Source organism: Pseudorasbora parva, chromosome 4, assembly GCF_024679245.1.
Source record: "Pseudorasbora parva isolate DD20220531a chromosome 4, ASM2467924v1, whole genome shotgun sequence".
NCBI lineage: Eukaryota > Metazoa > Chordata > Actinopteri > Cypriniformes > Gobionidae > Pseudorasbora > Pseudorasbora parva.
The window spans coordinates 47,579,444-47,596,288 of record NC_090175.1 but is presented as its reverse complement, the minus strand read 5'-3'; the positions used below and the strand labels follow the sequence as shown (position 1 = coordinate 47,596,288).

The window sequence follows — 16,845 nt, the reverse complement described above, 5'->3', positions numbered from 1 at the left end:
CACAACATGTCCACATCAACATCAGTTGAGGGCTGCAACAACAACTTTTAAATGACAATATCCTGGCCGGACTAATGTTGTCAGTGATATGAGTATTTGAAATGACCATGATTTCTTAATGTCTAGTGACATATCAGGACCATTTTATGATTAATTGAAATACATTTCTTACATACAGTCCCTTTAAGTAAATTATGACAGAAGTTTCATTTTTGCGTTAACTAAGCCTTAACATTACTTTCCACTAGAGCTGCAACTAACGATTATTTTTTCTGTCGACTAATCTAACGATTATTTTTTTCGATTAGTCGACTAATCTAACGATTATTTTTTTTACCCTTTGAAATTTTTCACAATTCTGTGGCACCCCCTCACATAAGTTACGCTAGAGGTGTAACAGTACAGACTGCTCACAGTTTGCTTTGTATCACGGTTTTAGGTTCACGTTTCAGTACAGTTCGGTATTTGCTATGTTCAGGGGGAAAAGGACTACTGTCAAATGAAAATAAAGAAAATAAGAACAGATAACTTAAATAGAAGCAGCAGCACAAATAAATACTATTGAGCAAAGATGAGAACAAAATAAACAATGCTTTTCAGGTAGGTCTAACATTAGTTTTTAGGTAGAGAAATGGAATGAAGTAATCAAAGTAAAATAACCACACATTTAACTGTATAAAATTAAAAAAATAATCCTTATTAAACTTACAAAAGCTATTCAGTCAGGAGCAGTGAGTGATGTCTTTATCTTTTGTTTGACATTAAACAGACAGCAGTGAATGCTACTGCCCCTTTAAGACCCAAGGATCGTCGTATTTTCTGTAAGTTCACTTAAGGCATAGAGTAGGCTATGACATTTTGACATACTTTTTGTGAGTTTGTCCGTTTAAGCACAGGATTTGAAAGATAACTCAATATTTGCGCGCTTTGGGACGAGTGCACAGAGACAGATCTTCTCATTCGAGTCTCCTGGCTACACGGGGGTGATGACGGTGAAAATGACTGCTCATATTCGGACGTACGGCAGCACTCGCATGCGTTTTATAAAATGTACTAAGAGAGATCGTTTTGCCCACGTTTTTCTTTTATTATCGCTGTTGTTGTAGTGTATACCTGAGGAGTCAGCACGTGTATCCATCGACAGAAACATACATACAGCATTATTTTCAAGTTACAACCCATATTAAAGATGCGTCATCAGGTGTGAGATGAACCGAAGTGTAAGTGCGTCCCCGCAACTTTTGCTCGGGATCCCGGTTGGGAAACAGTGGTCTGTATTGATTGACACCGCGCTGGTTTGTTAGCCGCGTGATGAATGCGTGTCGCAACTCTGTTATTCAACTGCTCTGGTTTTAAAAGCTATGTCTAAATGCGCCAACATGCAATAAAACTTGTTTTACGGTCGAATGCAACGTGTGTGTGTGTGTGTGTGTGTGTGAGTGAGTAAGAGACGCGCAAAAGGGCGGAGAGAGCTAAACGAATATGCGTGCGTCTATTAAATAGCGTAAAAATGAATGAATGACGAATGTGGCGGCCGTTATTGATTATGTGGCAGTCCGCCACAAATTAGTCTATGTGTGGGAAACACTGTTTGGCCTCTGTTTAAAGTATTCCCATACTTTTGATATTCGCGGTCTAGGTTTTTGTGATAGAACCAGGAGCAGAAGCCAACATTACGCGAGATGAACGCCTGACACGACGCGTCGACGCATTTCACGAACGTCGACGTATTTCCGTAGTCGACGTCATCGATGACGTCGACGCGTCGTTGCAGCACTACTTTCCACTATATTACAAGATCAAAAGTTCCACTGTTTCTTCAACAACATTACATTTATGAAAACTACATTACAATATCTCACAATACAATTATGTCCTTTGCAGATGGCTGTAATATGTGTGTGAGAGCTTTCTGCCCATCTGTCACAGCAGCCTAAATATGCAATAACATCTAATATTGTTTAAAGCGAGGAACTGCTCTGCCATCGTCTAACATGTGGTAATAAGAGGACCTGTCCACTGCATGAGATTAACTTGAACGCCTGTGAAATCACATTAGCATGTGAAGCATTGCCTCTCCTTCAACTGTCTGATGAGTTTTCTTTCAACAGAGTTTGCAGGCTGTAATATTAAAGGTAGGAGTGTATTGTGGTGCTCTGTTATCTTAATGTGACTGTCAAAGGTATTATTGTTATTATTCAAATCGCATGTGTTTTCAATTTGTATCTCATAATTTAAATGTCAGCTGTTAGGAGTCTTTTTCTAAAGTCTGCCGAAACACGTTTTTTTTCTCTCTCTCAGACTAGCATTTCTTAAATTAAATATTGCTTTATTATGAATTCGGTTAAGTACTACTAAAATAATTGTGTTTGCTACATTTGCAAATCATTGTGTATTACAGTGATGTTTTGTATGATTGATGATGTGTAATATTTCTATTTTTTTTTCCTCCAAGTTGAGCTGTGATTTGATTTCGCAAGCTGCACTCTTATTCTTTGTGCAGATAAATAACTTCATTCACACTAGAGATTATGGTCCAATTCTCACAATTAGCTATGACTTTTTGCCTTAATAAAACTCATAATTACTAATTATTAATAGTTAGAAAGGTAGTTGTTAAATTTTGACACTGGGTAGGATTAAGGGGTGTAGAATAAGCTCATACAGCAAATATCCTAGTAATAAGCATGCTAATAAGCAACTTTAAGAATGAGAATTGGACCCTAAACTAAATTATCATAATTTCTCATAAGCACAAAATGTAAGCTTGTAGGTTGATTTCCCTGAAAAGTAGCAACTTGGCAGCATTTGGCTCAACCAATGACATCGGACTATCTGCTTGCTGCCTGCTGACCAATGACAGATGGGGGAGTGTTTGGGGAAAATGATCTTTCAAAAATCATCCTAATATGCTGATTTGTTGGACAATTTCTTTTTAATAATCATTGTTGAAAACTATGGAAGCTTGTTTCCACCACAGAATAAAACATTTTAAAAGATAATTGTGACTTTTTAATTTATTTTTTTGAGTTTACGTCTCACAATTCTGATATGTTTTAGATATAAACTCGCAATTCTGACTTCTTTTCTCGGAAATCTGAAATATAAATCAAATTCTGAGGGAAAAAAAAGACTTTAGTTTATCTCTCAAAATTCTGACTTTATAATTCACAATTGTGTTCTAAAATCAGAATTGCGTGATATAAAGTCACAGTTGCGTGTTATAAAATCAGAATTGTGAGATATAAAGTCAGAATTGCGAGATGGTCTGTTCTTTGTGGTGTGTATTCAAGTGAAACTGCTTCTCACACAAGGAAAAATATATGACAGGACTTGATTTTTGATTTTTTTCCATTGAGAATTGATTAGATCATTTGCTATTGCAGCGATATCATGTTCTTGCTGACCCCAAACCTTTGAATGGTATTGTATATCCAAGGCTTTTGACACAAAAGACATGCTTATAGACCTTTTAGGTCTTTGGGTTTGTATCTTTCTGATTGTGAATAATATTTTCAAACGCATCCAATTAAACAAGCTGTCATTCCTGTTACTCTGTGCATTTCATCTACTTCAAAGATCGATGAGATTTCCTCTGCATCCATCCATATGACAATCCGTGGGAGTACAACATTCAGCCATCTAGAAGCAGTAATTATTATCTGAGCGTGTGTGTGTGTGTGTGTGTGTGTGTGTGTGTGTTTAATTAGTTCATGATGCCACAGAAGTATAGCAACATTGGCTAGTCGTCAAAGGAGATGATCTTGGCCTTGGGCATCAGGCCTATCTTATTCCACTCTCCCTTTATCTTCCTCCCGCCACACACACACACGCACACAATCACAGCTGCTTCATCCTCTGTCCTATCATTACAGCCCAGTTTTGGATGGTTCTCTTGGCTTCAGAAGTGCAGCTGGGATCCAAGCATCTTCCTCCTACAATAGCACTCCAGTACGTACTGAGCGCAGATGTACTGTACAAGTGTAGTCGCTTCTGAGCGTTTCGTATCGGACGTGCATGTTGGCGAGGATCTGTGTGCGTGTATCTATTTCCACTTACATGACTTCCAGTCGGGCTGCTTTCGAGTCATTTCCAGCTGGTGAGATGACCCTGCAGGTGTAATCTCCGATGTCTCCGGACCACGTCTGGCTGATGTGGAGTGAACCTTCCTTCATTGACACTCGCCCACCAGTCGACACGCTCAACAGCTTGGTTCCTTTATTCCATGTATATCTGAGGAAAATAAGACTCATGATGACTCATAATCCACCAAAAATATCACACTCCAAAGACCTGCAGAAAACATAATTTGCCCCATGAAACAGAACAACATCAGATGCCATATGATGGCTTCTCTTCCATATATGCTTGATAAGGACCTAAACAAGGTGGATAAAGACTATATAATATGGTAAAAACAGGGTAAGCTGTCTTTATAAGGAAATAAACAGAAACATTTAAATATTACGAGGTTTCTATTATTCTGTAATTATTATATTTAAAAATGTAATTCATTCCTTTGATGCAAAGCTGAATTTTCAGCATCATTCATCAGTCTTCAGTGTCACATGACCCTTTAGAAATAATTCTAATATGATGATTTGCGGCTCAAATCCATTTATTATTATTATCAATGTTGAAATCAGTTGTGCTGCTCAATATTTTTGTGGAAACAGTAATACTTTTTCAAGGGATTCTTTAAATCTCTAAAAGAACCACATTTATTGGACCTAAAAACGTTTACATTGTAAAAGTCTTTACGTTCACTTTTGATCAATTTAATGCATCCCTGCTCAGTATTAATTTAAAATCTTTCTGATCCCAGACTTTTGAATGGTAGTGTATGCTGAAAGCAAGATCAATTTAAGTTAGATATTAAAAATAAAATATTGTGTATATCGTGTGGATTCTATTGTGCTCTAGATCGTTGCTAGGTTGCTGCTTACTTTTTTTATTCGGTCATGTGACTTATTTTAGCTGTGCATCTATTGCAGAAAAAAATATAGCACTCCCATCATAGTTTATCCACCTCAAGTACACATTCAGATAGCTTAAAAAAGTATTCAAGTGGCACGATTTAAGCTATCATTCATGTCTGTAGCACCAGTGGAGAGGGACGATTTATGTTAGAGGTCTTGAGAAACAGTGGACGTGATTTCACAAAGTACATGTTCTTGGATCAACGTCTTTCTTGATTTTGGAAAACATTACAATTAACTAATCAATTTTGAAGGATAAGTTTACAGTTAGGTGCTTCTACATTAGTGTATTTCACTCTGATTTTAGGAAAAACGCATGGGTACGGTTCGTTTTAGGGGTAGCGATAGGATTAGGACTACATTTTCAGACAGGAATGTTAGTCCAGGATCAACAAAATATGTTGACCAAGGAACAATGAGTAACATCAAGAGTAACACTTGACTTTGCTAATTAGCCAACCCCAATAGACTTCTCCAAGCATAAGACAATTTTCTTAAGTTTTTGAAATTTAAAATGTCCGAAACATCTTCATGTCCATCTCAAGCTCTGACCTGACGGTGACTCTGGGGTCGTGGGTTGCCGCGCAGTTCAGCACAGCGGTAGTTCCCTTAATGACACGCTGATCCTCAGGGGGTGTTGAAATGAAGGTTCGACCTGATTAATAAAATGCAGTTTAGGAGAAAATCACGCCACAGTTTAATCATTACCAACATCATTATTCACAGTTCTTTTAACCCTATTAGGTAATTCCCACTGACAGCTTCATTAGCAAAATAGAATGAAATTTACAAAGCATAAACGTTTGAATATTCACACTGTCTCTCAATGAACATATAGTATAAGCAAATGAACAAATTCTCTCACACACATAAGCCACTGGGTCCAATTGACTTGATTAAAGCTAATGCATGTAATATTTTTAACATTAAAAAGCTGTCTTCCAGTTTAATGCACACTGACAACAATAAGTCAGCCATTTGTAGGTTGCAAACACCATCACTGTACATCCCAAAATGTCAACTTCCAGCTCAACCAATGGTGTGAGTTTGGGGGCGGGACTATCTTTTTGTCTGAACAATGTAGACGAGCATAGTTTTTCTGAAATTCCATTTGGCGCTGCCAGCGGTGCATAAATTACATGCTGCAGTTTTAATCTGAAAGACTTCTTGCCTTCCTTTTAAGTGGCCAATCCACAAACAGCATTATTTAGGCTGGATGTCAAAAATGCTCTTAGACACTTCCACGCACCCACGCTCAAGCGTAAACCTACATCAGCATCATTAAGCATGCACAGCGAGATAAACCGAGGCCTTGGGATTTAAGGATGACACTATTCCGGTGTGAAATTACTGCGAAAGACTTAACATTTCACAAATACTGTGCTCTGCTATGCCTTTACAATCAGCCTAGCTAATGAATGCCACTATTAAGCCAAACAATGACTGCTGATAAAAGGCATGTTTGGAAATTGTCTGCAATCCTGCCGGTACTAATATCAAATACGCAAAATTTGTTTGTACTTTCAAGTCATTAAAAACCACATATTATTCACACTATTACAGTTTCATACTCAATACTGTCAGGGCCATGGTGGCGTTGACCAGTCCCTCAGAGTTAGACGCCAAACACGTGTAGTTCCCTGCATCGCTCAGCATTATGGGTAGTATCTGTAAACCTCCGGACTCCAGCAGAGTAAAACGAGGTATCTGTACCGATCCGCTCGCTAACACCTGAGAACCTGCGAGAATCACAGGGGTTGGTCACGAAACTGCTGAAATGTTTAACGTGTAATGGTGTAAATTATGTGCAAACAAGTGTGAATGTGATCTCACGTACCTTTCCTCCAAACAATGGCGGGTTTTGGGGCCCCAGATATCTCACAGGTGAAGACAGCCGACGTGCCGTCAGTTACAGTGATGTCAGAAGGGGGTGTGGTGAAAGATGGGGACACGCCTACCATGAAAACAAGTGAGTCACAGTTATTGGGAAAAAAAGCAGAACATAACTTAAAGGCCCACTGAAGTGCCTTGAAACGCGCCGCATTATTCAAAGTGTTGACGTAATTTCCCCTGAAACGGCTCCAGCTGTTAGCAGCTCCTCCCCTTTATTGAAACAGCCAATAGCATTTCGTTAATATACAGTTTGACTAGAGCGCAAGAGCGGACCTTTCTTTTTGGTAAAGCCAGTTTCCTCTAACTGTTTATCATCATAATCTCCTCCATATCGCTTTTGAAATGCAGCATTCTGTGCAGAATTCAAATGGGGCGATATGTTTGACTCGCGCATATGATCCGCGCTGCGCTCTCGTGTCTGTAGTCTAAATTTAGACCAGAGCCGTTGGGGTGTGTGCGTTGAGGCTGTGCGTGAAAACAGACTTTATTCGCCTCAAATGAAAGCATATTTACACTGAATTCTTTCCTATCACATATATAGTGTGCTGTGCCTTTCACCGTGTAGAAATTAGTAAATGTGTGTTAACAACTCATGACCAATTTAAGCTTCAGCGTGTAGGGGGCGGGCTTTAGATTCTAGAGAGAATTTTGATTGGACAGAAGATTTGACGAAAAAGTGAAGTCTGCGAAGATGTCACCAAAATCTGAGATTCGCTTTAAAGGAAGTGGGAGACTGTAAATTTTGAATGCTCATATCTCTTAAATGCAAATTTTGTCATAGTTTTGGAACATACCAGCTTATTCATAACTTTAAGGCTAACACAGTCATACTAAAAGCTAAAAAAACTTACATTTTGATTTCAGTGGACCTTTAATATGGTCTTAGATGTCAACCACTCTAAGATGCAGTATCTTTAGATGCCACAATATTACTTTTGCATTTTAAATTACCAACAACATTTTCATGAGGAATTGAATTTATAAGAAACCCAAAGTTAGTTACACTAATATTCAATAGTTTGGGGTAGGGATGGGTGATATGGAATAAAAAATATATCACAATATTTATGGTATTTATTGTGATAACGATATCAATGACAATATAAATTTAGTACCATAAATAAATATATATAAATATATATTTAACTGAACTTAGGACTGGTGGTGTTGCTTAAGACATGGTTGGTCATTCAGAGTTTCTGTAAAAAAAACTAAAAATGTATTAACAATAATACTAATAAGACAAGAATATTACAAATTCTACTAATAATAACAATATAAACCACACTAAGGATTGATGAGCTGCTGGGGTTATAAATATTAATCCCGTTGTCTGTGTTGGCTTGAATTGATTTGCCGAAATCCAAAAAGGGATAATCAGAGGTGAGCGCCAGCCAATGAGAATGCCGTTTGCTCATTAGTTTCTTCTTGAAAATACAACAAAGAATATTGATTACACGTACCGCGTCAATTCTGCGAGGTATGTAAGACTCTCTTGCTCTCTTTTTGAGTGTGTGAGAAACACAGAGCGCTTTTAGTCGCACCTCACACTAGTGTTTACTGTGGGTCAAATGCACTGTGCATTCATTGAGATTAACTCAAATAGTGATTTGTTTTCGCTCTGCGTGTGAGCGGCGAATGGATCGCATCATCAACAAAGCTTTATTGTTATTATCACGGGAAGACTAATTCTTATCGTGGGGATATAACGTATTTTACTGCGTTATCGCCCATCCCTAGTTTGGGGTCAGTAAGATTGTATAATTTTTAAAAAGAAAAGTAATACTTTTATTCACCAAGGATGCATTTAAACTACAAAAATACAGTAAAGACTTTAACACTCCTATGAAAAAAGAAAAAAATCATATTATATATATCAGTTTCCATGAAAAACAAAAAAAACATATAATTGTAATATTTCACAATATCACTGTGTTACTGTATTTTTTATTAAATAAATACAGCCTCTGTGAGCATAAGAGACTTTCAAAAACATTGCACTGACCCTAAACTTTTGAACGCTAAAGCGTTTTTTTTTTTTTGCAGATGGTTTGTTACATATTTTGGTGTTTAATTAAAGTAAAGTCATACATTTCATGTAAGATTTAAGTGTTTAAGCAATCGGGGTCACTGCTTATCCTAATGTAGTATTTGGGGTCAACAAACAGCTGCTCTAAATATCACACCACCACTATTATAACATTCATTTATTCAACTTATTCACTTTCTAATTATTTGCATGATAAATGTACCTAACTTTAAAACTCTCAAACTTAAATAAAAAATGGTGTGAATTGAAATGAAACTTGAGAGCAAATGAGAGATGAGGATGACTAAGCAAGAGAGAGCTGGAGGTGTTGATTAAGTGCTGTGTGTATATGTGTGTGTGTGTTAAAGGTTGATCTCTCAGTAGACACTGATTAATTACAAAGATCAATAGGGGTCTCTGAACTCCCTGATCAATTCACAACCGAGAGGAAAAGAGAGCGAGATCACTGACTTTTAAAACATCCATGGCTGTATTTATGCATCATCCTCCCATTAGCTTGAAGCAATGATTCACCCAAAAAATGAAAATCCTGTCATCATTTACTCACCCTCATGTCGTTCCAAAACCATATGAATCTCATTTTCACACGAACAAAAATAATATTTTGAAGAATTTCTTGTTTGTAAATTATAAAATCATATTATAACTAGAGGCTCTTAAGCTCCAAAAAGCACAAAAAAAAAAAAAAAAAAGACAATCAGTGATATGGGTTTGGAATAACATGCAAGTGAATAAATGACGGCAGAACAGCATTTTTGGGTGAAATGTTCTAATAACTATTCATCTTACTTGTGACGACCAAGTTGGTATGTGCTTGGATTTCTCCGGCCATGTTTTCAGCAAAGCACTGGAATATTCCGGTATCGTCCGGAAGAATTCTCCGTACTTGCAGAACCATTGAAGAAGAGGTAAGCTTGTATCGAGGGTTGTTCAGTGTGGAGAGGGGGACGGCATTTTTGAACCACTCCAGCTTCGGTGTGGGTATCCCTGAATAATACATAAAGCATAAAGCTTGACAAAGTATTTCACCAGATAAAATGAAATAAATCTATATACATAAGTGATTCTATAACTGGAGATACATTTTGCATTTCAAAAAGTAAAACCTGTTCACTAACAAAAATGATTTAGCTTATTGAAAACAAGTTCAATTTAATGAAAAAATGTTTTATATAGTATTGTTTGTCAACTCTGTTATTGTCAATTCTGTTACATACTGTCAACATTGTTACTCTACCGTTGTAACAGAGTTTGACGTAACAGAATTGACAATTTAAAAACTCCACTTGCTAGCATAAATGCTAGAGCACATGGCACTAATGAAATCATTTCAATTCTGTTTTCCTTTTGATATTGTGCTAATTTTGGTGAAATAACTTTTTGGATTAAAATATTTTCTGAGAGAGAGCACACATACCTTTCAGTGCTTCAGATCTTATCAGTGGGTGTGTTTACATGCACACCAGTAAGCTGATAACTCAAAAAAGTCAGCTTATTGAAATAATCAGTTTTCCCTGTTTACATGCAAACCAGTAAACTGACAATGCAAGTAAACCGCGTTTACATGACTTTATTAATAAACCGGGTTATTTCCAAGTAGTGACGTCAAAAATTATTAATGTCCATATCTGACTCTGATGTCCGTGAGTTTTTCAAATGTTACGTCAGTTGTGATATTAAATAAAGAGTGCACTGTATCAGCTGGAGATTTTCGGCTCATATTATCCCTCATGCAGTTCCAGATGCAGCGTTTTGACTGAACCTCTTCTACTTCTGCTGCTTGAGAAGAGAACACATCTTTACAATTTTCTGGGTCTTAAAAGAGTCTGCGTTTGTGATATATGTCCTTATTTCATGTAAAACGCTAGCACGCTCAGTCTTGATGCATTTAAATCTGCTCTAAGTTTGCGTTTTTTGTCACCTATCACACATGCGCACTTCAATAAGCTGTCAGAAAGCAGGTTAATGCGTTTACATGCAGCGTGAAATCAAGGTAAGAGGCAAAAACTACCTGTTCCGACTAGTTTATGCTTACGGCGTTCATGACCTTACTCCGATAAAAGAAAACGGGTTACCGCGTTTACATGACCATGTTCATTGTCGGCTTATTAGGCATAATCGGCTTAAGAATGTGCATGTAAACGCACACACTGAGGCAAAGTGACATCATTTCCTGTATCTTACATAGTTGTGGGAGATAATTTCACCAATTTAAAGGCAAAGTACAGTACTGTAACAAAACTGATGCAATATTTTTGGACACATTTTTAGAAAAAAATATATAAATATAAATATATTTATAAATATAAAATAAATATAAAATAAATTTTCATAAATATAAAATAAATAAATGCTATTCCGTCCACTTGAGGTCGCCTATTCTAAACAAATGCATAGTTTGATGACGCCAAGGGTGAGCGCAGCATCTTGGGACATGTGGTCTTCACCTCACAGCCGGTGGAAAATAGGACTCGGACAGAAATCATGTTCATGCATTCGGTTATTAACGTTACTGTAGTGTAAAGCAGAGCAGGACAGAGTGTTGAGGAGCTGAGTACGGCCACAGTCACCGGGCGCGCGCACGTCCGCTTTTTCCGGTCATGATTATAAGGTAAAGCAACTCTGTTTATCAAATTAGATACATTTAAATGTGTTTAAAATGATGTTATGACTCTGTGCGTTCGCTAGGCGCTGCTGTGAATTGTTCACACTGCTAAGAGTAAACCGCTTCTGCAGAATAAAACCGAGGGTAACGCAGGTATGACGCAATTGACAGGCGACTCCCTCAAACGCTATGCTGACACGTCCAGGGTCCTTGGTTAAAATAGCAATTTTCGCACAATTTCACAAATAGTTGGAAACATTTGGGATATTGTAAGTACGCAACTGAACAAAATATATAACACCGGCCTAGAGGTTTTTGGATATTTTACTGCAAAAATACTACATAGTGCACCTTTAATTGCTAGTTAAGGCTATTATATATAAAATACATGAAATATTACCAAAAAGAAAAGTGAAATTAAATATTTTAATTACACCATATATGATGAAAAAATGAGAAACACACACACACACACACACAAAACTGGTCAATTTTTTTTTTTTTTAAATGACGCTGAAAATGTGTTGTCACGAGAATAATTTTAAAATATATTAACACAGAAAACCGTTTTTTATTCTAATTTTACAATATTTCTGTTTTACTGTATATTTTACTGTATGTATATACTTCGTGAGCATAAGAGTCTTCTTTAAAAAAAAAATAAAAAAATCTTTCCAACCTTATATAAACCAAATTTGTAAGGGCTAGATTAACACATATGACATCGGGTAGATGAGAAAATGATTACCAAAATTATTACCACACACACACACACACACACACACACACACACACACACACACACACACACACACACACACACACACACACACACACACACACACACACACACACACACACACACACACACACACACACACACACACACACACACACACACACACACACACACACACACACAGCGTTTGATTTATCACAAAGTTAACGTTTTCATCAATAGACCTTAATCAGGAAACACTTTGGTTTAATTAATGTAAATTTAATCTAATAAATTGGCTTTGATTGATTAAACTTCCAATAAAATTTTGACATGCTTCACCGACAAAAAAGAAAAAGATTTGGAAAGGAGGATAAGTGAGAGAGATCAAGAGAGAGGGAGTGAGAAATCAAGAAGCGAGTGCGAAAATGAATAAAACGGCAATTATATGTATTAGCAATAATTGTAAATTAGGTTCATCTGAAGGAACTCATGATATGCTCATCATGATATGCAAATTTAAGAATATATCATGGATAAATCCTGCAGCTCAACACTTTAAAAGGTCAAATAGCGTGAATCCGCTCCACCCCGCCTCCTATGGAGGAGTCTCAGCATCGATAGTCGTGTCACACCCACGGGATGCAAGACAAGGATGTTAAAATAAGACTGTCAAAAACAAGCTCGCTGTAATTAAATTTCTGACAGTTTATGACAAAGTGCGCACAAACTCAGCTTCACACCCTTACGGAAGTGCAAAAAGAACGAGTCGAGATTCTCAGCAAGTGTAAATTGCAGAGGTACAAAAAATAAAAAAACAAGAGGAAAAGTCTCAGTAGCTTTAAAAAGTTTCATGAAGGAGAAACTGCCCAGATTTCTGTTAAATAAAGGAGAAAAATATTACGAACGAAAAAGGGGGAGAAGAAAGAACCGTTTGAGGTCTCTCTTTATGAATTTTCCTTGTTAGAAGTCATGAAAAGTTTAACTTTTAGACACTTGGCACTTTGTTGCTGAAATGTAGGTCAGATTTACGCAGCTTGTTAAAAGGATTTTACTCCTCCATTGCCCTGTGAGTCAATGATATACCTAATGCCTTTTAACTAGATCCTAACGTAGTCTGAACACTGATGCCAATTAACAGCTAATACCATTAGCTTCTCATTTGCATTTTCTAATCTACTTGACCGCTTATTCCAAATCACTTATTTAGTTGATTAAATAAAGATGAATTCAAATAATGTGATGCGCTTGGGCGAAAAAAGGTCAAATGTGTGAGGCAACAAACAGGTATGATAAAAGCAGGTCTTTCGTTTGACTCTTTCGGTACATAAACTGAATGACATTCTTACAGCATAATCGGCTGAAAGCACCCAGAAAACAATAAAATGAACATGCTATAACACTGCAGAAATTGGAACATTATGCTTTTAAAAAATACATTCAAATTATACATGGGATTGACAGGCAGTGCGCTGGAAGTTAAGTGACTTTTTTGTTCAAGTGCTGGCAGTTTTTATACTCCTGACAATTAAAGATTATCGTTTCCTGCAGAGGAATGGTTATACAACAGCAGAGTATGTAGGACATGCATTATATGAGTCTAAAGTGGTCAAACTCAGAGGTGCTGCAGTAATTTGATAGGTGCAACACAGCTGTCTGTCTCTAGAAGGGACGGGGCTTACCTTTGGCCTGACACTGAAGCTCCACAGTTTTCTCAACTTCCGTTATCACCGACCTCTTTGGTTTTGACGTGAAGTACGGGGACTCTGTATTCATGCAAACAGACACACACACACACACACACACACACACACACACACACACACACACACACACACACACACACACACACACACACACACACACACACACACACACACACACACACACACACACACACACACACACACACACACACACACACACACACACACACACACAACATCTTAATTTCGGGAAAAAAAAGGGCAAAAAGTGTACAACTCTTCACCCTTTTGGAATGTTGTCATGAGGTTAAGGTGTTATTGGTAGTTTCTAATGTGTTCTATGTGGTTGATTAGATCAGTGTTTACCAACCACTGGTTTGTCAGGTGTGCCATGGAATTATCTAATTCCAAATAATAAGTAAAAATAAATTCTACAAATAAGAATATATCACTGCTGTAGGGCCGAAATCTCACATCTCTTTATTTTGTTGTTTTTGTTTGTGTGTATGTATATATATATATATATATATATATATATATATATATATATATATATATATATATATATATATATATATATATATATATATATATATATATATACACACACACAAACAAAAACAACAAAATAAAGAGAACATTAGTCACCAATTGTGCAAGTTCTCCTACTTAAAAAGACGAGAGAGGCCTGTAGTTTTCATCATAGGTACACTTCAACCATGAGACAGAATGAGAAAAAAAATCCATAAAATCACATGTCTGATTTTTAAAGATTGTATTTGCTAATTATGGTAGAAAATAAGTATTTGGTCACCTACAAAGATTTCTGGCTCTCACAGATCTGTAACTTCTTCTTTAAGAGGCTCCTCTGTCCTCCACTCGTTTCCTGTATTAATAGCACCTGTTTGAACTCGTGATAAGTATACAAGACAACTGTCCACAACCTCAAACAGTCAGACTCCAAACTCCACTATGGCCAAGACCAAATAGCTGTCAAAGGACACTAGAAACAAAATTGTAGACCTGCACCAGGCTGGGAAGAATGAATCTGCAATAGGTAAGCAGCTTGGTGTGAATAAATCAGCTGTGGGAGCAATTATTAGAAAATGGAAGACATACAAAACCACTGATAATCTCCCTCGATCTGGGGCTCCACGCAAGATCTCGCCTTGTGGGGTCAAAATGATCACAAGAATGGTGAGCAAAAATCCCAGAACCACACAGGGGAACCTAGTGAATGACCTGCAGAGAGCTGGGACCAAAGTAACAAAGGCTACCATCAGTAACACTACTAAGTGACTTAAATCCTGCAATGCCAGACGTGTCCCCCTGCTTAAGCCAGTACATGTCCGGGCCCGTCTGAAGTTTGCTAAAGAGCATTTGGATGATCCAGAAGAGGATTGGGAGAATGTCATATGGTCAGAGGAAACCAAAATAGAACTTTTTGGTAAAAAACTCAACTTGCCGTGTTTGGAGGAAAAAGAATGCTGAGTTGGGGCTGTTTTTCTGCAAAGTGACCAGAACGACAGACTTTCTCCCATGTCCCCTCTGGATCATCCAAATGGTCATTGGCAATGACAGGTGTCTTTATGCAGCTAGCGACCTCAAACAGATGCATCTAATTTAGGATAATAAATGGAGTGGAGGTAGACATTTTAAAGGCAGACTAACAGGTCTTTGAGGGTCAGAATTCTAGATGATAGACAGGTATTCAAATACTTATTTGCAGCTGTATCATACAAATAAATAGTTAAAAAATAATATATTGTGATTTCTGGGAAATTTTTTTTTTGAGATTCAGTCTCTCACAGTGGACATGCACCTATGATGACATGTATGTATGTATGTATGTATGTGTGTGTGTGTGTGTGTGTGTGTGTGTGTGTGTGTGTGTGTGTGTGTATATATATATATATAAATATTTTATTACAGTTATATATATTACATATATATATATATATATATATATATATATATATATATATATATATATATATATATATATATATATATATATATATATATATATATAAATAACAAAAATATTGTTTTTTTTGTGTTCTCTCTCTCTTTCTTACCTTGTCCAACTCACTCCAAGTGAAAGGAGTCAAAGGACCTGTTAACTGTAATGCTGATAACAGCTTTTCACTTACCAAAGAATATGGAAAAATAAAGGAGGTGGTGGTGGGGGGTGGGGGGTAAACAAACAACAACAACAACAACTGCAAAAACGAACAGCATAACAATGTCAGTTTTTCAAATTCTTTCTTCTCTCTTTCCTCTTCACCGTTTCGTTCTTCCTGAACAAATCAGCACTTATTCAGTCTCATTGTACGTTTATGCAGATCAGGATATACATATTCAGACTGGCGCCTGGATCGAATTCAACGGCAGAAACAATAAATATCTCAACCTCTTTTCCACTGCTGGCTGCACTGACATGTTCACTTTATCTTTCTATAAAAGTCTCTCTGAGCCTCCAACAGCCCCAATTTATTCATCACTCCATTGGCTGCCTCATGCATATGCATGCCCCCCTTTCGCCCAATCATGTAAGGCGCACACCTGTCAGATAAGCTCATTGAAAGAATATTCGTTGCTGTTTCTAATAAGAGTGCGAGTTGAGGTATAAATATTCATAGCTCGTCTTTTGGTGAAAATGATCTTGGGGCAGAGAGTAATATTTGTGTTTTTGGATCAAAGAGCAGGGATGTTAAGGAGGCTGAGGGTGTTTAAGTCCACTGACCTTATAAAAACATTGGAAACCGAGTTGTGATGCTCAGATAAAACGCCAACACGTGACAAGGAATGAATGTATCCAAATATATCCTTCCATTTACTGAGAGATATAAATACAAAAAAATTGGTAATACTTTTTTTTAAGGTGTCATAGA

General features: G+C 37.0%; 1 protein-coding gene across 2 annotated transcripts in view; it reads right to left on the bottom strand.

Moving 5' to 3' along the window:
- sdk1b (sidekick cell adhesion molecule 1b) overlaps positions 1-16,845 on the bottom strand; it is a 299,372-nt gene that overhangs the window by 95,613 nt on the left and 186,914 nt on the right. For both annotated transcript variants that reach the window (XM_067442041.1, XM_067442042.1), the window contains 6 exons: positions 13,928-14,011; positions 9,712-9,909; positions 6,817-6,933; positions 6,551-6,718; positions 5,532-5,634; positions 4,060-4,233 (listed from right to left, as the gene is read on the bottom strand). In XM_067442041.1, coding sequence (XP_067298142.1) covers positions 4,060-4,233; positions 5,532-5,634; positions 6,551-6,718; positions 6,817-6,933; positions 9,712-9,909; positions 13,928-14,011 — 844 coding nt within the window. The remainder of the gene's footprint in view (positions 1-4,059; positions 4,234-5,531; positions 5,635-6,550; positions 6,719-6,816; positions 6,934-9,711; positions 9,910-13,927; positions 14,012-16,845) is intronic.